General features: G+C 37.2%; 10 protein-coding genes across 10 annotated transcripts; 6 read left to right on the top strand and 4 right to left on the bottom strand.

Moving 5' to 3' along the window:
- Positions 1–5,147: 5,147 nt before the first annotated feature.
- On the bottom strand, positions 5,148–7,586 carry EV154DRAFT_589953 (kinase-like domain-containing protein; the record flags this gene model as incomplete). The annotated part of the gene is made up of 4 exons (XM_051606860.1): positions 5,148–5,892; positions 5,943–6,572; positions 6,634–6,818; positions 7,556–7,586. 4 exons carry the CDS (start codon positions 7,584–7,586, stop codon positions 5,569–5,571), a joined length of 1,170 nt encoding a protein of 389 aa, XP_051457147.1. The 3' UTR covers positions 5,148–5,568.
- A 424-nt stretch (positions 7,587–8,010) lies between these two features.
- On the bottom strand, positions 8,011–10,014 carry EV154DRAFT_538305 (uncharacterized protein; the record flags this gene model as incomplete). Its single annotated transcript, XM_051604263.1, has 6 exons — positions 8,011–8,120; positions 8,185–8,662; positions 8,722–9,149; positions 9,279–9,359; positions 9,420–9,673; positions 9,740–10,014. The coding sequence occupies 6 exons, from the start codon at positions 10,012–10,014 to the stop codon at positions 8,011–8,013; spliced, it is 1,626 nt and encodes a 541-aa protein (XP_051457146.1).
- Positions 10,015–10,537: 523 nt separating this feature from the next.
- On the bottom strand, positions 10,538–13,084 carry EV154DRAFT_246036 (WD40-repeat-containing domain protein). Its single transcript, XM_051594581.1, has 13 exons — positions 12,667–13,084; positions 12,495–12,610; positions 12,352–12,436; positions 12,208–12,279; positions 12,083–12,143; positions 12,003–12,028; positions 11,814–11,939; positions 11,630–11,746; positions 11,487–11,575; positions 11,384–11,421; positions 11,041–11,319; positions 10,757–10,970; positions 10,538–10,686 (listed from the first exon to the last, which is right to left on the bottom strand). Exons 1-13 carry the CDS (start codon positions 12,823–12,825, stop codon positions 10,584–10,586), a joined length of 1,485 nt encoding a protein of 494 aa, XP_051457145.1. The 5' UTR covers positions 12,826–13,084; the 3' UTR covers positions 10,538–10,583.
- Positions 13,085–13,733: 649 nt separating this feature from the next.
- Positions 13,734–15,560, top strand: EV154DRAFT_510808 (uncharacterized protein). The gene is made up of 7 exons (XM_051601744.1): positions 13,734–13,830; positions 13,893–14,040; positions 14,095–14,347; positions 14,406–14,782; positions 14,844–15,172; positions 15,223–15,493; positions 15,533–15,560. Exons 1-6 carry the CDS (start codon positions 13,809–13,811, stop codon positions 15,471–15,473), a joined length of 1,380 nt encoding a protein of 459 aa, XP_051457144.1. The 5' UTR covers positions 13,734–13,808; the 3' UTR covers positions 15,474–15,493; positions 15,533–15,560.
- A 35-nt stretch (positions 15,561–15,595) lies between these two features.
- Positions 15,596–16,124, top strand: EV154DRAFT_510806 (uncharacterized protein). The gene has a single exon (XM_051601743.1). It carries the CDS (start codon positions 15,621–15,623, stop codon positions 16,032–16,034), a length of 414 nt encoding a protein of 137 aa, XP_051457143.1. The 5' UTR covers positions 15,596–15,620; the 3' UTR covers positions 16,035–16,124.
- Positions 16,125–16,644: 520 nt separating this feature from the next.
- EV154DRAFT_465322 (uncharacterized protein) lies at positions 16,645–17,629 on the top strand (the record flags this gene model as incomplete). The annotated part of the gene is made up of 3 exons (XM_051597687.1): positions 16,645–16,710; positions 16,763–17,454; positions 17,522–17,629. The coding sequence occupies 3 exons, from the start codon at positions 16,645–16,647 to the stop codon at positions 17,583–17,585; spliced, it is 822 nt and encodes a 273-aa protein (XP_051457142.1). The 3' UTR covers positions 17,586–17,629.
- Positions 17,630–17,739: 110 nt separating this feature from the next.
- On the top strand, positions 17,740–18,219 carry EV154DRAFT_444216 (60s acidic ribosomal protein-domain-containing protein). The gene is made up of 2 exons (XM_051597051.1): positions 17,740–17,926; positions 18,004–18,219. Exons 1-2 carry the CDS (start codon positions 17,768–17,770, stop codon positions 18,163–18,165), a joined length of 321 nt encoding a protein of 106 aa, XP_051457141.1. The 5' UTR covers positions 17,740–17,767; the 3' UTR covers positions 18,166–18,219.
- EV154DRAFT_510803 (peptidase family M1-domain-containing protein) lies at positions 18,205–20,648 on the bottom strand. The gene is made up of 7 exons (XM_051601742.1): positions 20,252–20,648; positions 20,046–20,191; positions 19,927–19,975; positions 19,477–19,866; positions 19,291–19,410; positions 19,004–19,223; positions 18,205–18,942 (listed from the first exon to the last, which is right to left on the bottom strand). The coding sequence occupies exons 1-7, from the start codon at positions 20,540–20,542 to the stop codon at positions 18,236–18,238; spliced, it is 1,923 nt and encodes a 640-aa protein (XP_051457140.1). The 5' UTR covers positions 20,543–20,648; the 3' UTR covers positions 18,205–18,235.
- Positions 20,649–21,568: 920 nt separating this feature from the next.
- EV154DRAFT_538300 (uncharacterized protein) lies at positions 21,569–22,100 on the top strand (the record flags this gene model as incomplete). Its single annotated transcript, XM_051604262.1, is given in 3 exon segments — positions 21,569–21,968; positions 22,044–22,046; positions 22,066–22,100. 3 exon segments carry the CDS (start codon positions 21,569–21,571, stop codon positions 22,098–22,100), a joined length of 438 nt encoding a protein of 145 aa, XP_051457139.1.
- Positions 22,101–23,393: 1,293 nt separating this feature from the next.
- EV154DRAFT_245880 (uncharacterized protein) lies at positions 23,394–23,848 on the top strand. Its single transcript, XM_051594580.1, has one exon. The coding sequence runs from the start codon at positions 23,508–23,510 to the stop codon at positions 23,763–23,765; it is 258 nt and encodes an 85-aa protein (XP_051457138.1). The 5' UTR covers positions 23,394–23,507; the 3' UTR covers positions 23,766–23,848.
- Positions 23,849–24,782: the final 934 nt, after the last annotated feature.

Genomic DNA, 24,782 nt, shown 5'->3' with positions numbered 1-24,782 from the left:
GTCTTCGTTACCATCAAACTTGAACCGAGTGTTGAGCTTTGGTGAAAGCATGTCGAAGCAAAGCTTGCTGACATTCGAAAACATATGTAGCTCGTCACACATGAAAAAGTCGATGGAGAGGAAGGTACTCAACTGACCAAAGGGAGAAGCACTTTTAATACCATAGTTGTGGTTGGGACAAGAAGGCTAATAAAGGTAAATCAATTAAAATATGTAAAAAAGGCTACACAAGTTAATACTTACTGCGTCTTTCTCAAGTAATAAAGAAGCTTTGGTTCTGATAGCCGAGTCTCTGCCAAAGAAGTACATACCACCTTTTCCTCCGTCAACTGGGTGACCGCCTTTAACTAAATTTAGAAGGGTCATTTTGTTAGTGTCCACGGTCATAGCTTAGTAACTGACGACTTACCAATACAAAATCTACATCCCCACCAGTTGGTATGACCACTAAACATCAACAACCGCTGGTTGATCTCTATACCATCTGCAATGACACCCAAATTGAAAATTCTAGCCGACGTGACATGAACACCATTCTTGCGAACAACAACAGGTTCACGACTCAAACGATCAAGGCTTTCAATAATTGGACGCAGATACGAGTCAAAGTCTTTCTTAGTGTCACCAAAAAGAATTGCAACTTGAAAAGTATATTCATCGGTGTATCTGCAAATGGTGTTATTACGACGTAAAAAGATTGGATGTATTGTATATAGAGCCAAAATTTACCTGATAGACGGATCAATGCTAGCAATTATAACGTGTACCATCACCATACTTTTTCTTGATACCTTCGAAGTGAACCCATCAACACATAGAACGATGGCTAAATCGTGCTGACCAGTGAAGAGACCTTTAGATTTCATTTCTTTATACGCGGCTCCAGAAAAAAAATCGGTATATGGATCATCGTCTGTCATGGAATCGATTACGTTTCGGTATTTTTCGACTTCATCACGAAACTCGTCACAAGCTAGCATACGACTTAAATGTTCACCAATATCAATCATTTTTACCACAGATTCTTTATGTCTAACAGCGTTACAGTGAGGACAAGCGGTTTTATCGGCATCATCGACAGGATCAAAGAGATAACACCCCTTTCGGGAACAGATTTCATGGCTTTGACTGAAAGAAAGTGGAAGTTTCTTCTTGATCAACGAACGACACTCCTTCAATGCGAGTACTTTTTTCTTTTTATCAAGGCCTAAAAGGTAAACTAAATTAGTAAATAATGATACTTTGTAAATACAAATCATTAACATACTGTTGTTTTGGTTCAAAGTGTTCTCAAAAAATTTCTTCATAACGCGCACAGCTTCTATGGTCATGTTTCTACTAAATGTAAGATAGTTGAACATAATACTACTCAGCTCGCTGGTGCTAAATACGTTAATGGGGACAATGATATCCTTGATGTTGTCCTGTATTGTTACATTATGATCAAGTGACAATGGTTCTAAAAGTGAAAATAATACATCCGGTAAGTTGTCATGATGTCAACAACTCGAGCATCCTTAGTTACCTTCGAAGTTCTCTTCGTCCGTGGATTCATACAAATCCTCGTCTACTTCACCGTCTACAACAAAACCATCATCAGAGGATTCATCTTCAGCATCTACGTCTTGTATGGACATTTGTCCAATTAAGGGAAGAGCGATTTGGTTATCGAGGTCAGCCATATCAACATCATCGTAAAAATCCATTTCTTCGTCATAGTCAAAAGGTGTACGGTTGGTTATTATAGCAGTTGGGAAGCCAGTAGATACTGAAGAGGATACAGCAAAAACAGAAGTGTCAGTTGGGCCAGGTATAATGGAGGCAGCAGTAACGGCCAAGGGTTCATATGTGCCTCTTAAAAGACGTTGGTTAGCGCCGTTTCGAGAAGCTCTAAGGTTCTTGGGTTTTTGAATTTTGGGGTAAACCATTTTGAAAAGTTTTTAAGAATTTTGTTTTTGGTAAGTCGGGAACCGATTTTTGCGCGTAGTTTTATACATGTTGCTACATCTTATTTACAGCTTATTAATAGTCACTGACCGTTCTTAGAACCAATTGGAATTACTCGTGAATTTATCTTATAATTATTAATAGAGAGGATATGGTAATTCTGTGTAGACTATGGATACCTTTCAAAACCACTAGAAATCGTTGTTTGGGACTTCAAGCTTGATCTATTGTTAGATTTTCGTGTAACGAGGTTATTAAGCGAAATTTTTTTTAATTCTGTACCGTGATTGGTGCAAATAAGTTGAACCACTTACATCAAGGTAAATGACAATGAAAAAAAAATGTATCTTTAAAACATCTATATAAGATCCAATACTTACACCTATTTTCTCATTTACATCGATTTTTCACTCTATTTATCACAATGAACGGTACCCAAAACTCAAATTCTCGAGACGAAGTCATTGAAAAACTCGTTAATGTCATTTACGATATGCAAAGAAAGCTTGATGCAATGCCTGCCACAATGAAAGAATATATCTACCTGCCAGTTGGTCAACACTGTGAATGCTGCAGCAAGGTTAAGAAAGTGGTCAAATCCAATGGTACTTCTGCAATTACTTCTCGATCTGGATATATCACTGGTACGTTTTTATTTTATTTTACTTTGTAAGACGAATTAAGTTAATAATTGCCCTATCTTTTCAGCAAGAAATTCCGCTGCTCAACAAATGTACGAATTCGTGGTCAAGGCTGTCGCCTATTACAAGGAGCAAGTTATACCCAATGGTATTCACACCTCTTGCAATTCTCTCGGTGTAAGATCCATCACCGTATGTACTTATACAAAGAAAACCGTTATAGACAAGGTTGCTGCGTACTGGAGATCTTTGGTAGGTACCTATACTGAGGATCAAGCTAAAGAAAGGGCGACAGCAGCTTACAACAATGTCTTCACCATTTGCCAACATTTCTTGAAAGCATTGTACCAAGAACGATTTGGAAAGAATGGTGTCATTTGGAGGGGGATTCCTGCAAACGAGCAGAATGAAGTATTGTATATGTTCGAAAGAATTGTATACTTTTGGAACAAGCGCTCTGGCTTGAACGTTGGTACACCCGTTGAGGCATATCCTGGAGACCTTATCTCTGTCATTGACGCCGAGAATCCTATGCTACCCATGCACCTCGCAGATAAAAACTGGATATCCAAAAATATGATCCAGATAATGTTGAGGAACTCAGCAAGAGTAAGTAAAGTTTAGATATCAAATTAAGAATTTTTAACATTAACATAAACCTCAACTCTAGCCAGATGACATTGCTCATGATACCTCGGGTTCATTTTTGACTGGCCTGGAAAACCTTGGTGTCAATTCGGGTACTGAAGAGAGGTACGAAGACTTGGATATGGGCCTGTTTGAAAATTTATTTTCGATCCCTGATAACAGACCTCTTGTACCATCGTCTTCTTCCGCTTCGGTACAAAATCCTGTTTTGACCTCTCTTCCTCCCTCTGAGATGCCTCCTCTCTCTGACTCGCCTCCTCCCACCTCTGACTCTCCTCCCACCTCTGACTCTCCTCCTCCCACCTCTGACTCTCCTCCTCCCACCTCTGCACCTGCCCTCTCCACCCCAAGTACTACCCGTCCAAAAGGTAAAAGAAAGGCTGATGAAATAGCATCTGGGACCAATAGTCGACCCTCAAGGGCTTTCCAAAAATAGAATTGAGCCTGAATTTTTTTTTTTTCTTATTTAAACTCTGATTTTTTTATTATTTTTTTCTTTTTCTTTCTATTTCTTTCAAATAAAAACTAAACTTAAGGTTTGTATATGTGTATAGTTTGTGAATATATGATTTATCATAACCATTTGTTTACAAATGAAGATATAGTTATGTGACTAAACATTAAACGTGCTGACACTCTCCAAACGGATTAAACCAAGACTCTTTGCTTTAAAAGTAAATTTACTTACTCTTTTTATATGTATTAACACATTTGTATAGCTGAAGCCATCTCTACTTTCACCGCTTGTGAAAAGGTAAATATCTCGACTTTGGTTTATGTGTTCATTATTAGTTAACCCAAATTCCTAAAGCTAGCTACTATCGCTGTTTATTTGAGGCTCGTACATCCCACGGTTTTGTAAAGGTACACATTGCTAAACTTGATAATTTATTCTCTTATTAACGTAAACCATCTTTATGCAGGTAAGTGAATACTGCTGCTCTTCCGAGGTCTTCGTATGGTCATTATCGTAGTTCCTCTCATTATGTCTGTCTCTGGTCATATTTTACTGGTCATTTTCTATATTTGAAGAGGTCTATCATGATCAGATTCGACGTTATTTAGTTTTTTTTTATAAATAAAATTTTTTTTTTTCCAATATATACAAACGTATCAATTTTAAGCCTGTATCCTGATTTAGCAGGGGTGTAAAAGTAATATTATATCGATTATCGATTACCCCATTTTTTTTACCCCATCCAACGATATTTTTTTGTTTTTTTGATTTATGGATCGATATCGTCAATCGCGATATTTTGGAAAGTTTGATCGATATTGCCAATAACGATATTTTAGAAAGTTTGATCGATATCGCCAATCGCGATATTTTGGAAAATTTGATCGATATTGCCAATCGCGATATTTTGGAAAAATTTATCGATATCGCCAATCGCGATATTTTTAAAAAAAAGATCGTTATTTCCGCTCTAATTTGTTTGCGATATTTTTCAATTTTTGATCGCTGATTTATTTTAGGGTGATAAACAAAATCTGTAAGCGCTTCATACTTGAAAGGCTTAATAAAATCTTTTAGTAATAGAACTCTTACGCTTTCAACGATATCACTTCTACTCTTGCAATGTAGATATATGTCCCTCTCTTTCATCAGTAAAACTTTCCTTGTGAGACAGACTTGTTTTACTTGTGAATAGAAATCCCTTTGTTTACGTTGTAATTAACTTGGCGCTATTTTAGTTTGCCTGTTTGTTTATTGTTTAAAAAAAGATCGGCATAAACTACCATTCAGAACATATGTTTTGAGTGAATCAGATGGGATGTGATGACAAGTAAAACGCCAGAAGTTGTATGCGACAAAATGATAGTTAGGCAATAATTCACTTGACAAGTAATTGGGGTCAGCTTTTAAGAAGAAGTGTGTAGTATCAAACGCTAAATATATCATCAATAGGAATCAAGACAATAATTAAAATTAGAGTCTTTTCCGATTTCGACCCTAGCAGTGAATCATGACATTTCTCATTGGGAAACGTAGTTGATCATATATATATATCCTTATTCGATGCACCGCAGAGGTTTAAACAATGTCCAGGCATTTATATACTATTTCCCAGTGGGAATTGGATCTCCCAGATTTACCTTTTGTAACTATGACATGAGTGTGACATCCCGAAAAGACTAGTGCGCCCAGAAATAGAAACAAATCGTGTGACATTTTTTTTTGGGATGTGTACGTGTTTCTTTCATTACAATTTGGATGTATGTATACACCGAGGTGGATTTAATAATAATAGAAAAGTGCATGTGGCAGATTGTGTGTGAGGGGGTGTGTAGGGGTTTAATACATATTTTTTTTTTTGTGTTTGTTAGGAATTTAAATTGCGTTGGGAGAAATCTTCATTTGATCGAGAGGAATAGGGTCAAAGTGATGGATATCGATACCTCTAGAGAAAAGTTCCTGCTCATAATGTGGAGGCACTAACTGTCTAATTAAATCAGGTCGGATAGACAACTCTTGTCTTGAAAAGTTCACGACGGGTGGTAAAGGTTGTCCGTTGGGTAATCTTGTGTCTGGATCACGCATGTCATTGAAGAAGGGATGGCTTAATGCCTCGATGGCAGTGATTCGTTCCTTGGGATCGTATTTCAGCATGCGAGATAATAAATCCACTGCCTCTGGGCTGGCGTTTTTGAAGATCTACGAAGATGATTAATACTTGTATGAATACGATGACAATAGAGACTTACCGTTGGAAGTGGGTGGGGTTTGATTTGAGGGAATTTATGCTCGACATAGCTCGTGTTCATAGCTGCAATTTCTGCCTTGGAAGGAGTACCCAAGATTTTGATGATCTCTACTAGCTGATCAATACCACTATCACCGGGAAAGAAAGGTTCATTTAAGATCAGTTCAGCCATGACGCAGCCTGTGGACCAAACATCAATAGAAAGTGTATAATTTGTAGCACCGAAAATCAACTCGGGAGCACGGTAATAACGAGAGCAAATGTACGAGACGTTAGGTTCACCAGGTACAAGTATCTTTGCACTTCCAAAATCACACATCTTACATACACCTGTGGCAGGGTCGAGTAATATATTTTGTGGTTTGATATCACGATGACAGATACCCAGAGCGTGGATATAGGCTAAAGATCGAAGCACTTGGTACATGTAAACTTGGACAAGAATCATGGGCATATGTTGTTTGGCTTTACTGTAGTGTTTGGTGGCTCGATATAAAGTGTCGGGTACATATTCCATGACTAAGTTTAAATAAACTTCGTCTTCCTTGTTTTCCACTTGGTTATAAAAGTATGACTTTAATTGACATACATTGACATGATCAACAAGACGCATAATTTGTAATTCACGGTTCTATTCTCATGTCAGTTTTTTTTTTTTTTGCTTCCTTCTGTTTGTCTCTCTCATATGTTACCTTGAATCGTCTGTCCTGCAACACCTTCTTGATGGCAGCATCCTCTTTGGTTTCTACAAGTCGCGTTTGATACACAACTCCAAAAGAACCATTACCAGTAATTTTCTTATTAATATATTCAAGCTTTATTTGCTTTCCACTCTTTGCATCTTTTGCAACTACACTAATCGTTTTTTCATGAAGTCCTAATTTTTTTATATTTAGTTGAAAGTATTTTTTTTTTTTTTTTATTTTTTTTTTTTTGGTATTTATCATTTACCTGTCATGTTCGAGATTCCTCTTTTCAAAAACAAAAAGAAAAAGAGAAAAGAAAAACTTTTTAATGGGAAGGGGGGTGGGGGTGTTTAAAAAATTCAAACTATATTTTTTTCCACCCCCATCTGCTAAAAAAAAAAAAAAAAGCTATCATTTTCCAACATGACTTCACTCTTTGCTTGGATGAGAAAATGCACCAATCACAGCTTGAGGTAACATGAAACCCAAAGTCTCTCATTGACATGTAAACATTAAATGCCTTTGAGACAACTCCTTGCATATTTTAAGCCGTGTTTGAGTCAAAAAAAGTTTATTTCCCCATTGTCTTCATGATATTATGTAATATCTACACAACATAAAACGTTTTTGGTTGAAAACACCGTGAAAGCTGTCTCTATCCAACTGCCCTTGTCCTACCTATTTTCTATTTTTTTTTTTTTTTTTTTTTTTTTTTTTGCAAGAATCATTGCTATTTATACAGGTGACAAAAGTTGTAGAGCTATCCCAAATCAATGTAATTTAGTAACAAAACAGGTATCGGTAGTATGTCAAGTGCCCTATGGAACTATTCCCTTCGACCAGATATTAGTGACTGAGTATCCAATGTTAGACAACTTGACGAAATCAGTTATGGCGATTCTTGCCTCTTAAATTGCTTATGAAAAACCCGTACTGCTCACTCCCGCTATCCCAAACATCACTCTGCAAAGTAACAGATTAAAGCACTCCAAACGGAGCCATGATAAGTTTTAAATCCCGGAAGGCATTTAGTAAGCTCAAAGAGGAAATTAACTTAGTCTGTATATCAAATAAACCAATTATAGCGGCCCGTTGCTTGCATTGCTATGGGATGTTTAAATTCTTCATTACTAAAAGCCATACATGAATTATTGACGAGCTCTTGATACATGTGTATACTGAAACTCCCTATCGATGAAAAAAGAACCAGATTCCTTGTAAATAACCAGAACAATACGAAGAGATCGGCTGAAAAGAGGAACAAGCTGATCGTTTGAAAATGATAGCATGTCAATCGAGAAAAGATATAGATGGCAATTTATTATAAAAAATAATCAAGCATTTAAAATGAACGAAGGGGAATAAAGAGGAGGGAGCAGAAAATTACACATTGAAACTCATCACTAAATCTCGAACATGTAATTTGACACATTTAGAAGACATCCATTCAAACCTCACCTTCTTTATGATTTCAGTCGCATCCAACGGATCAGCTATATCACAAGAAAGAAGAACATTAGTATGTACTTGAAATACTTTAAATAAAAATAAACTTACCATCAGGCATTGCAAAAGAGAATACTTTGTGTGGTTTTTGAGACCCAGATGGGTTGTGTGATGTAGATCCAGGTGTATTCGGCGTCAATCCTTGCGAGATACTACTGGTGAGCATACCAAATAAACTGATGTTGGTATGCCAAACACGAACACTCTGATCCACTAGCGAGCATGTAGCAATTGACTTTGCATCAGGTGAGAAAGCAAGTAAGGCCACAGGTCCAATATGACCTTCCAAAACTACAGATCGTGTAGCGGTACGTACATCATAGATCACAGAAGCTCCCTCCAACGTACCCACCGCCAATTTCTGTGCACTCGTGCTAAAATCTACTGACGGATACGTTTTCACAAGGTCATGAAGAATCGAGGTGGCCGAATTTAACATGACTTCTCTCATATGAGGCACATTGGGATCCAGTGTCTTTACAACTGCTTCAACCACGCTATACACATTGGAATTTAACAATATGGGTTCCTGTGATTTTTTTTTATGTTGAGTATAATTAACAATCTTCATCCTTCTCTTCTACCTACCTTTCGAATAAAAGTACCGATAATCTTCAAACACCTCAATCGATCATCCAAGGCTTTTGCATTCATTGTATCAAACGTGAGAGTACTAATCACCAAGGGCATATTCGCTTCGGATATTTTGAAGATGGCCGTTCTTGCACCTCGACTGATTAAAGCCATGACAGGTTGTGGATCGGTAGCATACACGAACAATGTCCGCAGTACTTCAGCTGCATTGATGTATGTCTCCCATGTTTGAAAACCTTGACTTAATAATTCCATGGAGGATAATGTACGAGCCATCGAGCCTGTCGAAAGCGTAGGTTCTGTTACTCCATCATGATTGGTCTCTTCTAGCTCAGCATCTGATAACAGTATGGTTAAGCTGAGCGCAGTCGATTTACGCACACGAGGACTGAGTGTGTGAGGTTGATCACACCCCATAATGCCTAGTACAATCGATGCACGTGCCATCATTTGAGGTCCACTGTTTTCGGGCGAGCTAGAGGTAGGTACTATATGTAACACAAATAGATTGAGTGTTTAATATTCGAGTTTCCCTCCTTGTCTCAACTTACAAAATGCCTCCCAGTAATCTACAAGGGAAACAATATCCTCTTCGGATAGCCCTGTCACTGCACTTGAAAAAAGCGATCTCGCTATTTTAAAAGTATTAGTCAACCCAGTTAAAACAACAGAAAAAGGATGATATGCTTTACCTGATGGATCTTGCCAGTATTTACTCAGCAATGACAATGAAGGGAAACAATAGCTTTTGCCAATAACCAATGGCAATGACATGGCATATCCCGAGATCAAGTCCGAGCTCCGGCTTTCTTGACCCGCTATAAAAATAATAGCTTTTGCCAGTAGAGCAATTGACAATAATCGTGTTGCTGTCATTGAAGGGGATATAGTCCATGCCACACGTTCATTCTTTAACGGAGCAAGAACAGATAGATTTCCATTTGCACTATAATGATATATTTGAATATTATTTCTTGTTTATATATTTTACGGCGTTTCGGTGGTTTTTTACCCTTTTAATCCAAAACTGATATTTTGGCTTATTTCTTTCGACAAGCTTAAAGATTTACAACAAACTTGTTCAAAGGCTTCACTAATATTCCATGAGGCAATAATTGAAACCACAGCCGTAATTAATTCCATACGTTTCTCCTTGATTTCTTTGGTATGATCGTGTTCTTCTCTCAAACTAACTTGGTGGTCGCTTGAGATATCTAGAGGATCGTCTTTATCGGGTCTGAAAGTCAGAATCTCAGGTACAACAGCATCAAAGGAACAGGCAGACATGGAAGGTTTCATCACTGGTACACCGTCTTGCTGAGATACGCGCGTATATAAATCATGCACCAACCGACGAATATTAAATGTAAACACTTGTGCAAAGCTCTTTGATGTATGGAGAGCTTAATTACATATATATATATATATATATTAGTATATACACACGCACACAAAATAGAGGCGAAAAAAAGACTTACCATTATCACTTGACATGATGGATCGTATAGAGACGGTCTGCTTAGAGCTACTGCCACCCGATTTCTGGATGGTGGTACTAGACACACGATTGATAGGCCATCGATCATCTTCAAGTACGTCATGAGCTGTTTTGCCATGTAGAACACGGTCAAGATGAGCGGTTTGCATTTGCCAGACATAAACACTTTCATCGCTATAACCAAACACTAGATAGTCTTCCGTGGTTCTCCATTGAATTGTAGTTAATGGGTATGGATTACCTGGAAATATAAACAGACTAGTAACCATAAAAAAAAAGAAGTTAGCAAAAATATATGCAAAAAGTAAAGCTGTAGATTTACCACGTCATAGAATCAACGGATATCAGGGCAATTGAATTATCTTTGGCAATGGAAACAACACATCCTCTGACACGAGTGTCTTTTTGTTCTGCTGGTTCGATGAAGGCTTCTACAGGCATGGAATGAACAGCACAGGACGCTACGTATCGACCATCACTGTATTTATGATGAGCTAAATAAAAAATGCAACACAAATAAAGGTGACTTACATAAGGTTCCATATTTTAATAGCGCCATCTTGACCACCGGATAAAAGATATTGCTGGCCAGATACATGGTGCTCGGGTACAATCATGCAAGTGATAGCGCTATGGTGGGCCTTTTCAAATAATCGGACGTCATCTCTCTTCCCAATAAAGTTGGAAATTTCTGTCAAGTGTAATAATGCCAAAGACAATGGCACCACACAAATAGTTCCCGAATCTGTTTTTTGTTTTTGTTTTTGTTTGTTAGTATGCATGATAACAAAAGTATATTGATTTTATCTTTTTACCGTAACCAATGGCTAGATGATTTGTGTTTACTGGAGCAGTAATTGTGATATTTCCAAATTTGGGATCGCTTTTTTCTATCAAGGGCCAAACATCGGAAAAGGTGGTTTCGATACAATAGGTCACTGCTTCTTCCACAGGTTCTGAAACTGGTAAAGGAATGATACTAAATCCCGACGCTTCTGGATGGTTACATAAGGTTACGGCCGAAAGTTCTTCCCTGTCGCCTTCAACGAATTTCGACAAAATAGTCGTAATCACTGTTCCTGAATGAATAGATCCTATACATATACACTTTGTCAAAAAACAAAAAAACTTAAATTGCATGTATACATTCGTTCTTACGATGATTATCGAATTTGTAACATTTTGTCAAGGTCGCACTACCCAAATCGTAAGTGACATTTTTTAAACAAACAAAAAAAAAAGTGCATGATTTAATTTTTACCTGTAATATAGACTTCCATCATCTTCCGAAACAGCTTCTGTTTTATGTGATTCGGGAGGCTGCAATATATAATCAAATACCTCACCATTCTGTAATATAAAAACATTAGATAAGGAATACGTTTGCATCTGATTTCATTTTACCAGTGTCCAAATAATAAATCGGTCCTTTCCAAAGAATTGACCACCTGCCCAGCTAGTATTAGGTTCTGCTGGAATCATAAATTGAGGAACGAACTCGGTACATTGCATCGCTAATATCTATTTTTACATATAAGGTTTTTTTGTTTTCTATTATAAAAAAACAGCTCATTATTTTTCTATTTACCATGATATTTTTACTTGTTAGGGTCATGCATACACCTGGCAGAGCAGGATTGCCTACAAGGTTAAATGCGGAATCAAACGAAGTTGTGTTATTTAAAATTAACGGTTTGTTGGGAACAGACTGATCCTTGTAAATGATATGTTTGGTGGCATCAAAATCCCAAATATCCAGTCTCCCGTCAATTGTTACCGTGAGCAGCCTTGAACGGTTTGTGTCTATAGCACAAGTATAAATATTTTGCAAATATTAATCCATATTAAAAAAATTACCTGAATCATAGAAATCCATGCAGGTTACCCAGTTTGAATGACCGCCCCACACCCGAACCACCTAATAACCACAATCCGTTTTTAAAATTAAAAATAACAACAAAAAAGAACGTAAGAATAATTACTTCTAACGTGGTAGCATTGAGAATCGTGATTTCATTTGCTTGGCCACAACAAAAAATATGTCGATCCGAAAACTATTGAGAAGAGTTTTAATTGATTTGTCCCTCTATATGATTTTTTTATTCTTTCCTTACTTGAGTAAATACTTTTAAAAGACGCGGAATGCCGTAGAACCCTGTATGATTGACAGCTTGACAACGTCCATCGGACGCATTCCACCGTATAATTTCACTATTGGTGTTTATGTTTATAAAAGTTGCATTGGCTGTTCTCATGTTTATTCTTTTACCCATCCTCTGAAGCACTAATTAAAACATCTTCTGACTTTGACAAGGCGTCTGTTTCCGTCTTCACCACACATAACGCAACCACTGAAGTTTTATGGCCCACCAAAAGAAACTTGTGCTTTACATGGAAATGTTAATGAAAAAAGCACTTGATGTTTGTAAACAAGCTCAAACCTGGAGTAAGGAAGGATTCTGATCGGATACTGTATAGACCCAAATATGTCCATCCTTTTGTCCAGCATAGACATTGGGGTAACTAGAGGTGATGCATGTGGTGTTGGGATTCGTAAAGTTATGCCAGACAACTAATGGTAGTGATACTGAAGAGGCCATAAACGTAACCAAACAAGAAAGAAGAGAAGAAAAAAAAAGTTGAGAGTTTATACACACCTGCGTGACGAAGGCGGCCCTTCAATTCTTTGTTTATGCTCTTTTTGCTTTGGACATTTGTAGTCAATTGCACTAACAAAGTTGCAACATAATCACATACTTCCTTTTGTTAAAAAAAATTCATGTTCTGAGCAAACCTATTTGCTATCCACCATATGTATCACACCACCAGTGCACTGGGGTTAAAGTTAAGCATATTAAAACAGATAATATCAGTTGGACGTTGCCAAGGGTAAACGCATCTGAATGTATTAGTTCTGTGTTGGATAAGATTTGTTGGGTTAATGATCAATCCTGTTGCTACTGGAAAAAAGAATGTTGACAACGAAAATGAGACTCTAAAAACATCCAGTCAAGATCAAGTTGTTATTAATAGCATTGTTAAATACTAATTTTTAGCTTTTCTACCTAGGTTCCTTGACACAATCTTCTAAAATGTAAGATAGTTTCATTAGTAGAACAGTGCTTTTAGTTCCAATTAGTCCAATATTTACATGATTATCCATCCTTAATATGATGTGAGAATTATTTTATTGTCATAATCTATGATATTTTCAGCAGTTTTAAATTGTAATGTGTATTTTTTTTATCTGCAATAGCCGTGCCATGTATATTTAACCTTCGTTGTTGGACGGGCTTGCTTCATTCTTTTATTGTAGTTTTCGATATGACGCACACCTTACTTGTTTTTATTCGCTACTTACACACACAAATTACTACAGGAAGGTATGACAGCAGCTTTACAAGGAGTATATTTGCCAACAATGTTGATTTGGTTAAAGAGTACTTTGTAAGCTTCAAATAAAATAAAAAAACCGAGTTACACGACCTGCTTCGCGTCAATGAAAAAACACGTCCACAAAATAATTTTTTTCACATATATTTTTTTTGTTTTGTTTTGTTTCTCCTACATTATACATAAAAAAATGGCAGATTTTATCGACAAAGGTAAACCGAATATACCACCAAGATTATGTTTGAAACCTAAATAGGTCTAAATGACATTGTAGCCCAAGACTTGTTGGAGGATATTGACATGGACACTTTCTTCAGTGATGAAGAGGAATTTGCTCCAGCTCCAGCTCCTCCTGCAGAAGATCAAACCATGACGGAAAAGTTTGCCAACGTCAAGATATATAATGGCTTCAGCGAACCAGAGTACGTGTATTTAAACCCTTCGTCGACCATATTCTTGTTAACACCCACCTGTAGATACAATATGGACGATCCCGTGTTTTTATATAGAATGTTTTACCGTTCCTTTTTTCCTTACAAAACCTATTTTCACTGGCTCAACTATGACATTACACCCGCCCGAAGCTTTACTCATCGTGAATTCAGTTTTACACTTGCCAACGATATTTACCTTCGTTTCAAGTCCTTTCCTAACGGGGATGCATTAAAAAAAGAAATCGAAAGATTACAGCCTGCCAAAATTGATATCGGTGCTGTCTATAGTATCAAAGTAAGTATACTCCTTCTTTTTTATCCTCTAACCTTTTCACTTATACAACTTAAAACAGCCAGCAGATAAAAAGACGGTGAGCGAAAAAGCTTTTAAACCTTTAGAAAAAGAATTTGTACTCGATATCGATATGACGGATTATGATGATGTACGTACCTGTTGTCAAGGAGGAGATATTTGCTTGCTTTGCTGGGAGTTCATGACCATCGCCATCAAGATTATTGATGCTTCTCTTCGAGATGACTTTGGATTCGAACATATCATGTGGGTCTATTCAGGTCGTCGTGGTGTGCATTGTTGGGTATGTGATGAGAAAGCTCGTAAATTGGACAATGAGAACCGAAAGGCCATCATTAGTTTCTTGAGTATCATTAAGGGAGGTAGTCAAGTTGCACGTAAAGTGAGATTACCTGTGTTATTACATCCATCGCTTGAGTAAGAAGGGAAAGAATGAATTTAAAGAAAGAGAAAGACTAAAACCAATTGTTGACTTTAGACGCTCCTTCACCGTTGTCGAAGAGTATTTCAAGCCACTTTTGTTGCAATCGATGGGTATTTTGGACACACCAAAGGAGTCTCATAAAGTGTTAATGATGACAGACGATCAAGTGAAGGAGGCTTTGGCGGAAAAGTGGGCTGACCCAACAAAAACAGCACACGAGAAATGGGAAATGTTGATCAAGGAAGAGCAAAAAAAGAAAAGTAAGGATACTTGTGCCTCGAGAGATATCATGTTTCAATACTGTTATCCTCGCCTTGATGTCAAGGTTTCTACCAACATTAACCATTTGCTGAAGAGTCCATTCTGTGTGCATCCAAAGACATGTAAGTTTTCATATGGGCAATATAAGATGGGATGATTGACAATTTTATAGTAAAGGTGTGTGTACCCATTAAGCCAGAAGAGTGTGAATCTTTCAATCCAATGACAGTACCTACCTTGACCAAATTAAGGCAAGAAATTATTGAACACGATAAACTACCAGGCGCAGATAAAACCATACCAGACTATAAAAAGACATCGCTTAAATCCTACGTTGAATATTTCGATAAATTCGTAAAGAACATGTTGAACGAAACTATCAAGGAAAAGCGTGGAGCAGCTGCCATGTCCATGGATTTTTAAAAATTTAATAAAACAAGCGCTTTTTTTTTTTTGAAAAACAAGACCAAATCCGTGACGGTTTTGTCACAAGGGTACCCCCCATTGAAATTGAATTTTTTTTTTTTTAATATATTAGTTCTTATCTTTAGAGAACGACTACGGAATACCATGTTGAAATGTGTCAATTTACTTCCAAGACATGCTGGAAATAAATTATTTGTATTCAGACTTTTGACGAGACCCAAACATACCAGCGTGCATCAAAATAATAAAACTCCACCCTTTTTCTCTTCCACCGAACCCACCAGTGCAATTTTAACCGAACTTGTGTATGGACGCAAACGAATTTATACCAGCTTACAAAGTATTGGAAAATCCAAATCCTCTACTGCTTCTCGGAGTTGTATCGCTTCACCTGTCACTTCGTCTCCGCTTTCTTGGGAATGGGATCAACCTGCTGAAGATATCCATGGTAATAGACCCAAAAAAGAATGGTATCAGTTGAAAAGAAATAAAGGCGGTGCAAGTTTTGTTAATTCTGCGAAACAGAATATGAGAGAGATGTTTCTACCTGTTGGGTAAACCAAAAATAATAATGTTTTTTTGACAGTTTAACACATTTTGGATTATACTAAAACTCAACAATGCAGATACCCAGATACAGTGCATGACTGTTATCGCAAATTTCATTTATGGCTCTTTTTAGAAACTTATGTTGGATCAGCCGTGAGTTTTCTTCAGAGATGGCTCAAAATTTATTAAGGAGATTAATTTGGAAGGTTGTTTAGGTCGGTGTACTATGTTCACAAGCCATGTTGGCTACATTAGGTCTAGGGGTAGCAGAATCGGTGGGTGGTGCTGTTGCTATTCAATGGTAAATTATCGAAAATGAGAAAATTATGAAGAATTATGCCTAACCAATCATGTATGATTAGGGTGCTGAAGGATGGGATTGGTGAAATCGGTAAACTATTCTTCATCAAACGATATGCAAGTTCTTTTGATTCACATCCTAAAACCTGGAAATTTGTAAAGTAATTCCCTACCTCTAAAAGAAAGAAAATCGCGCGATTTTAACATGTATTTACATATAAAGGTGTGCGAGATCTTTTCTTCCGTTGGGTCGTTCCTTCAATTATGCACATCTATTGTTACACCAAAACTTTTCTTACCATTGGCCGCCACAGGCAATATGTTTGAACTGATTCATGAAAGTATCTGGGTAGCAAGCCATATGATCTTTACCAAGAATTTCTCTGTAAGTGTCACAACATGATTATTCTGTGATTTATTAACTCTTCAATAAACAGCCAAACGGTAATATTGGTGATATTGTGGCCAAGGACGATGCCCAAATGTCAACTGCCCATTTACTAGGCATGCTGACAGGCGTCGGATTCATCTCGGTCTCTCATGCACCTGCCTTTTTATTCTGCGTATTTGCAGTCCTTTCACCCATCAACCTGTGGACCACCACCAAAATGCTGCACGCAGCTAAATTCGAGATTTTGAACCAAGCCAAATTAACATTACTGAGTCGAGAATTTATTGATACCAATGGTGTATCGGATTATGATCAATTGAAGGATCGCGAGATCATGTTTGGTGAGTGGATCAAACCCAGTTATGGTAAGAAGGGTGGAATTGCTGTCAAAATCAAATTGGGTCCCAGTGCAGAACAAGCATTTGGTGCTACGGGCGAAGTAGAAGCCAACGTAAATGTGATGCGCCATGAGAATTATCTGTTGAATTATCGCAAAAATACAATGTATGTCTTATTTCATCAGGATGCAGAATCCAACGATGTAATCAAGTCTATTCTGCACTCGTTGAAATTCCATGATAGTCTTTCGCAATCGGGAATTACGCTAGAAAATGACTGGGAAGGTTATGTTCAAACTTTGGAAGATAGTTTGGGCTGGACAAAGGAACATTTCCCTAAATTCGTGGCTAAATTGGATCAAAAGAACTGGCAGAGTGATATCGTCTATTGGAATGATGGGTAATTAAACACACACAAAAAAAATGCATGCTTCTTAATAACATGAATTTTTATTTTATTTTAATAGTGGTATGCGTTTGGCCTGGAAAGACCACGAAGAAGAAAACAACGAACCTGAGATATTCAACTAGGACCTTTTTTTTTTTTGGAAAAATAAAAAATAAAAAAAATTAAATTACCTAAACGCCACAGAAAAATCAATATTGAAAAAGAGTCACGGGGAAGAAAAAAATTTTGCCAATACTTTTTTGTAGGGCCTCTGGCCCCTCTCGTTTAAAAATCTTTCTCTTTCATTCATTGTAATTTATATAATATGAAGTATCTCGCAGCCTACCTTCTTCTTGTTTCCGGTGGTAAGACCCAACCCACTGCCGCTGACGTCAAGGCCATCATGGCCTCTGTTGGTGTTGAAGCCGAGGAGGAACGTTTAACCTCTTTGATCTCTGCCCTTAAGGGTAAGAACGTTGACGAGGTAATTTATAGATGAAAAAAAAAATACATTGTCACCATGGCAACCATTATTAAGTCCCTTTCTTTCTTCTTTTCTAGCTCGTCGCTGAAGGTTTGGAGAAGATGTCTTCCGTCCCCACTGGTGGTGCCGCTGCTGCCTCTGGTGCCGCTGCCGCTACCTCTGATGCTCCCGCTGCTGAGGAGAAGGAAGAAGAAAAGGAAGAGTCTGATGACGATATGGGTTTCGGTCTTTTCGATTAAACCACTAAATTTGTTTCCAAATAAAACTTTACGTCTTAATACTTCTAAAACAAATTTTTTTTATTGTCATTTATAAAGATTTAACGAGACCGATGTCTTTTTCGATCAATTGTGCGGCAATAGGATGATAAAAGGACTTGTGTGCTAAATAAGTATCCACAGCTAATTGTGCTCCGTTATCCGCTTCATGAAGAAGACGATACAAGGGACGCACAAACTTCATACGGCCTTGTTCTGTCACAAACTTGACAACCTCGGGATAGATGGGTTCGTAACTGGACATCAAACAGATTTGTTGCCAGCGAAGACGTAAATCCGCGTTATGGTTGCTTGTCAAGTTATACAATTCATCCATCTTGATAATCAAAGCGTGAGGCAAAGGTTTGGCATCTGTCAAACGTTCCAAGAACACGATCTTTTGGCTGGCAGAAAAGTCCTCGATATCCTTGGGAGAGAATTGGCTCAGATCTGCATCGCGTGCTTCGTCCCAACGCTTAGCAAGGTCATAACAGGCATCGGCAAGTGAAGTATCGAATTGGGGGTCCACAGGAGGCATACCGGGCTTGTTAATCCAGGCGTCAAAATCAATTGTATTTAATTTTTCGACCATGGATGGACCATGAGTCTCTTCCATGTAGGCGAATAAAAACTCTTGCCAATCTTGGGTAGAGATGGAAGTAGAGGCAAAGTGCTTTACATAAGCCTTCATATAAGGCTCGAAAATAGAGGGTCCGCCGACCACCTTTTCAATATGATACAAGAAGTTGAAACCCTTTTCTACTCGCAATATAACGCTTTTAGTATATATTACGCATACTTATCCTTCCTGTCTTCTTACCATAAGGGACCTTGGAGAAAAAATCGTCGGGATTAGCACCGCCACGAAGATCAGGGTTTAATACAGTCTTTAATGAATCAGGACCGAATAAATCAACACTTTCTTGCAAAGATTTGAGGCCACTCAAAGCCTCGAATTGTCGAGTAGCTTCACCGTGAAGACGACCAAGAATTTTACGTTCAATAAATACAGTCCAACCTTCATTCAACCAATAATGTTTCTATAAAAGTTCTATTAGAAACCATTTTTATAGCATTACAATATATTACAGTTTTTTTTTTCTGTACCCAAGAATTAGTGGTAACCAAATTGCCCATCCAACTATGAGAGATTTCATGCGCAATTACATTGACAGCACTCTTATCACCGGCCAACAAGGTTGGTGTAACAAATGTGAGGCAAGGGTTCTATTATAGTTTTTCATTCAAATCAGCACACTTCCTTTTCTTTTCTTTTTTTTTATAATTGCTTACCTCCATACCACCGTAAGGGAAAGAAGGAGGGAGGACCAATAGATCATAACGACCCCATTCATAAGGAGTTAAAAGATCCTCGCCTGTGGCAACGAACAATTCGGTATCAGCGAATTCCCACGCAGCAGCATCAATCATTTCAGGTTCACACCAGACACTGGAACGGGGACCGATTTCACGGCCTACCAAATTACCCACTGCAATTGCAATCAAGTAAGAGGGAATGGTGGTGTTTTGACGGAAATGATAGGTTTTGGTTCCATCATGCTCATCATCAATACCTGTTTGGAGGGCAGACATGACAACAGGAAGATCAGATTTAACTGAGGCAGAGTAGGTAACTTTGACACTAGGTGAATCTTGACAAGGAATCATAGCACGACCGTGGATCTAAAAATCAAGCAGTATGAGCATGAATTTTTGAGAAGAAGGAAAAAAAAAATAACTTACAGGCTCACTTTGAGAGAATAAGTAGGGATGCTTTCCACCAAGAGTTTGTCTATTGGTAAAGTATAAATGGATTAATTTCTTTCGGGGCCCCTTTCTTTTTTCTCGGGGGAAAACCTTACTCAGGTGTCAAGAATTGAACGGCAGTACATTTTTCTGTGGTAGCGTATTGAATTGTCAATTGGAACTGTGTACCTGTTTTTTCAATAACGGGGACATCGATGGTTAAAGCAGAACCCAAGTCAGCATATCTCTCGGCCACTTGGTACTACATTAACTTATTTTTTAATAAAAGAGGCCATGATTGATAAGCAAAATGTTTATGTACCTTCAGACTCTCCTTTTCACCTAAAGTAACGGACTGAATATCCAAATAACTGGTGTCTAATACCACTTTATTGACATTCTCCACAGAGGTAACTAAATCCAATACGACACTACCGTAAAGAATTTGAGACTTGAAGTCGACATTCCAGTTTAAGTGAAGATGAGTTGTCTTGACTTGGTCAATGTTCGCTTGGGAACTTAAATCAATCGTGGCAGAGGGAACACACATTTGATACAAGTAGAGCAAAGTGGATGGGAAGAAAAACAGAATAAAGGAAGAAACGCGAAACATCTTTCGATGCAATCTGTTTTTTTTTCTCACCTGGATAAATTCAGTCGTTCACCTAAAGACAACGAGCTGGGTTTCAATTATATAAAGTTTTTGCATCCAACAGAACTGAATTTGAGGTCAAGCTTATATGATCAATCAGAACCTTTACTTTTTATGTGGCCATCATATTTCAGTGACATTTCTAATTCACTGCCATAAATAAATTGCAGTTAGGATGCGTCATTCTGACATTCTATTGAATTGTTTGACTATGGTTATCACATGGTTTAAACAAACACCCTTTGATGTAGTCGTAAAAAGACGTCGTTTCTTTTTTTGGTTTGGGTTTTGGTATATCGATAAATTGATCTATACTTCTTAATAAGACTCTTTGGGTGTCTAATTTTTTTTTTTATTCACTGGATCTAGAACGGCTTTGCAGTAGTATTAGACACTAGCGCCGAAGGAGATATCGCCTCTGGAGTATAACTATCAGAGTATAGCACCACGCTTTATCATTCTCAAAAATGTCCCATCGTTTTATAATCTTGTACCGTGCTTGATAAGCTCTATTTCAATATCCCCATTAAATGCCTGCCAGTTAATGTGGAATTGTAGCTTAACTTTGGGGGATGCTTGTCGCCAGACTGGAAAATGGCTCATAATTAACTAAAAGTAAAGACAGTCACTTCGTACCTGGAAATTTGCATAAATGCCTTGATGTCGTATGACCCTTCATAGTCTTATCAATTAAAAGAATTAAATTTATTATACACATTACAAACACAATAAACCAGACCCTTTCGATAATATTTTGTGTGACAAAATTAGGCTTGGCCTTTTGATGATGGTGTTGAATGGTTCTCGAGTGGCTTGCACAGGCAAAAGCAACCAACCCCGCAGGCCCTCTTTTTTTTTTTTTTTTTTTTTTTTCCTTTCCGCTTCAGCACACCACCAATCATAAGAGACTCGAGGGTTCTGAATAAAGGCACAGAAAAATTTGAGATTTTCTTTTTTGTGTTTCTTTTATCTCTAGCTTATCTCCCTATGCGTTTCCACAAGATTAACAATGAATTATTAATTCACATTGCCGGATATCTTCCTCAAGAAGATCTCAAGACTTTTTCGTTTGTCTGTCACAAGTTTATGTTGATTGCCCATAGCGATGCTGTTTGGAAGGAAAGACTCTACAACAATTTTGGAATTACATATAAACTTCCTGACGAAACCTGGAAGGAAATGTATGCTCGTAAGTCAGGCGATGCTACTCATTCTAAGATGTGTCCCCACATTGGCTATGTCACACCAAAGGTGTTGGCACCTTATGCAGTGAAATACCAACAAGTCTTGAACTGGTTGCCCAAGAACTTGAACTGTACCACTTGTGGTGCTTCTTGCAAAGACTCTGGTTTATGTCTTTATGTATGGAAAGGAAACGTCAGAAACCGTAAGTGTGAATTGGAAAGGACAAAGACTTTACATGAAGACTTACCTTTTTTTTTATTATTATAATTATTTGTAGGTTGTAAGGATTGTGCTTATAGTTATCATAAATCGGTTGAGGGACATGGTATTTTGATTCGTATGAATGTATTGCAAATGTTTTGTTTCGATTGTAAAAGATTGGTAAGTGAGGCATAAAAGCTTTTTTTTTTTTTGTGAGTTGGCTTACTAATAGTGGTACAATAGTGTGGTGAATTTAGAGGCGATGCTAGTGAATCACACCATGTTGATACTTTATTACACACCCTTACACATGATAGTGAGAAAGGTAGAGAAGCGATGGAAAGAAGAAACCAATGTCTTCGAGAGCGTGTGCTTTATCATGAACAAGCAGATAGAAAAATGGTAGTTCAAGACAAATACTATTTTGTCGAGAGATTATGGTTATTGACCTGGTTCTTGCGTCTATGTGATGGTAAAATTGGTGAAGGACCCATTGCCAATAACGATTTAGAAGATCCCGAAAACCCAGATAAAATGAATCATCGTGCTAGACCTCGCGGTAATTTCACTGGTGGTATCTCCATTGTCACCCCATTCTTATGGGAATACCTCGTCCAAACTTATGGTTTGGCTGGACGTGCTTATACATCAGGTACGTTATAGTGTTATATGTATAAATATATATTATCTTTACTAATGGCAACTTCTTTTTTTAGATGAAATTACTTGCCCGGAATACAGTGGATTAAATGATGCCATTGCGAACTGGAGATTAAACTAATTTATTTCATATCCCCCCAAGAAAAAAAAGCCTTGTATATAATATATAATAAACTAGAACTACCCTACAAATCATTATAGAATTGAAAATCTTAACGCAAAAATCATACATCCGCTCAAGTTTTTAGAAATGGTTATCTGCATGGTCGCGGTACATAAATATTCTCAAGTCTACTTTTAAAAAGTGCTTATATTTCTAATCAGGCACATATTTGGGGTTTTATAGTAGGATCTATCAGCGGTTGGTAGGGTAATTTGAATAGTAGGCTTCTTCGGGTTGGAAGATCATTTATCATTTGTATTTTTTTTTTCTGTAAACTCCATCACTACAAAAAGATTCTCAAGTATATTTTTAAAAAGTGCTTATATTTCTAATCAGGCACATATTTGGGTTTCATTCATCTCTTTATTGTGCGCTGGTCTATATCGTAGATTATTATATTTATACGATCTAAGTAACAGCACTCTTTTATATTTTACTGATATTCCTCCCCGTAAAAAAAAAAAAAAAAAAAAAAAGGTCCAGTGCATTTTTTTACAGTATAGTATACCCTACAATTCATTTAATTTGATAGCCTCATCCCTTACATTCAAAAGAAGCACACCATTAAGAAAGTGCATATCTTTATACGATGGAATACACAAAGCTTACGATGGTATCAATTTATAATGATATCCTCAGCGCACACGCTACTTTTTATAAGAGAAACTTCACCTTCACTTTTTTTTATGCGAAAAGTACTCAAGCTTCAATTTGTCGATGAGTCTTCAGCAATTCTCTCAAACACTCCTTGGGTATAATACCCTCAACAAGGCCAATGCGATATCATCTCTAAAGGGTATCCCCTTGGTCATTACTGTACACACTTTATGCAGTATAGTAGAAACGCTGTTGAACCTATGTGCTGATGGCATTACTGTTACAAGGAATGGTTGTCTTGCTGCAGATCCTTTTTTTTTTTTTTTTTTTTTTTTTTTTTTTGTACAGTGGTTCTTTGGAAGAAGCATTCGCCTTTAAAATTGTTACGGTAATCACGAAAAAGCTCTGACTTGATGGATCGCTCTTTAAAGAAAAAAGGATTTGTTAGAAAGACAATTTTAACCTTTACTTTTCAGGTTGTCTTTAGTCCATGTTACATGCAGGTAGGCTAAAGCACTCACTGTCTTGGGCTAAAAGAATGCGTCAATAAAAGCTATGATGGTTTTCCTTGAGTTGAATATAGTTTGCATAAAATGGACACAAATAGTTTATAGTTGTGTGTTGTATAAAGTGTAGGGCTGTGTTGCTTGACCTTTCTTGGACCTTACGCGCTATTGTTTTTATGAAGAATGGCATTTTAAAGCACACGAAAGAAGAGCTGCTTTTCAAAAAAAAAAAATCTATCCCCGCTTTTATAGGTCCGTTTTCATGCTCTTTTTTTTTTGTTCAGGCACTGTACATTGTAGCTTCTTGAGCAAAAAAAGATACAAATCTTATACAAAAAGCAGCTGTAAACAATCTTTCTGAGTATTATAATCTTTTTATTATATGTTTTGTTTAAACTTTAATAAGAAAAGAGCAAAAAAAAAAAAAATAGGCGGAGAAAAATTTTTTATTTTTGTAACCACAAGTTGAGCTTTGTATAATTTTTGCTGTCCTATTAAGAAAAAAAAATATTTAGATAAAGTAAGCTTGTCAGTTCCGTTTCCAGCTGCGGAACTGATTGAGTGAGCTCATAGCCGCATAGGGGCATGGGCAAGGGAAGGCCCAACGGCCTAGGAATGAATAGGAGTGATAGAATAAAAAAAAAAAACGACTTTTTTTTTTTAATAATGCACGCTTGGATATTCCCCTCTTTTTTTTTTAAAATAAAAGAACCTTTTCTCACTTTGAAACTCAATGCTTTTATTTTTAAAATGAAGAAGAAAACATTTGCAGAACTCAATGGAAAGTGAATCTATAGAGGAGAACATTGTTCCTTGTTACGAGTTTACAATTGCTTTTGATTTCTTTTTGTTCATCCAAGCCATAATGTTTCGTTGCTTGTACGAGAAT

Source organism: Mucor mucedo (assembly GCF_025094135.1).
Source record: "Mucor mucedo strain NRRL 3635 chromosome Unknown EV154scaffold_52, whole genome shotgun sequence".
NCBI classification, from domain to species: Eukaryota; Fungi; Mucoromycota; class Mucoromycetes; order Mucorales; family Mucoraceae; genus Mucor; species Mucor mucedo.
This window is presented reverse-complemented; position numbering and strand designations above follow the sequence as displayed.

Coding starts and splice junctions, on each gene's coding strand:
- EV154DRAFT_246036 (XM_051594581.1), bottom strand. CDS start 12,825: ATGGCCTCTTCAGTATCACTACCATTAGTTGTCTGGCATAACTTTACG. Junction 12,280..12,351: donor GCATTCCGCGTCTTTTAAAA/GTATTTACTCAA, acceptor TCTTCTCAATAG/TTTTCGGATCGACATATTTT. Junction 11,747..11,813: donor TAACAAGTAAAAATATCATG/GTAAATAGAAAA, acceptor ATGTAAAAATAG/ATATTAGCGATGCAATGTAC.
- EV154DRAFT_510808 (XM_051601744.1), top strand. CDS start 13,809: ATGGCAGATTTTATCGACAAAG. Junction 14,348..14,405: donor GTGCTGTCTATAGTATCAAA/GTAAGTATACTC, acceptor AACTTAAAACAG/CCAGCAGATAAAAAGACGGT. Junction 15,173..15,222: donor CTGTGTGCATCCAAAGACAT/GTAAGTTTTCAT, acceptor ACAATTTTATAG/TAAAGGTGTGTGTACCCATT.
- EV154DRAFT_510806 (XM_051601743.1), top strand. CDS start 15,621: ATGTTGAAATGTGTCAATTTACTTCCAAGACATGCTGGAAATAAATTA.
- EV154DRAFT_444216 (XM_051597051.1), top strand. CDS start 17,768: ATGAAGTATCTCGCAGCCTACCTTCTTCTTGTTTCCGGTGGTAAGACC. Junction 17,927..18,003: donor AGGGTAAGAACGTTGACGAG/GTAATTTATAGA, acceptor CTTCTTTTCTAG/CTCGTCGCTGAAGGTTTGGA.
- EV154DRAFT_510803 (XM_051601742.1), bottom strand. CDS start 20,542: ATGTTTCGCGTTTCTTCCTTTATTCTGTTTTTCTTCCCATCCACTTTG. Junction 19,224..19,290: donor TGGTTACCACTAATTCTTGG/GTACAGAAAAAA, acceptor GAACTTTTATAG/AAACATTATTGGTTGAATGA. Junction 18,943..19,003: donor TTTCTCCAAGGTCCCTTATG/GTAAGAAGACAG, acceptor TATTGCGAGTAG/AAAAGGGTTTCAACTTCTTG.
- EV154DRAFT_245880 (XM_051594580.1), top strand. CDS start 23,508: ATGAGTCTTCAGCAATTCTCTCAAACACTCCTTGGGTATAATACCCTC.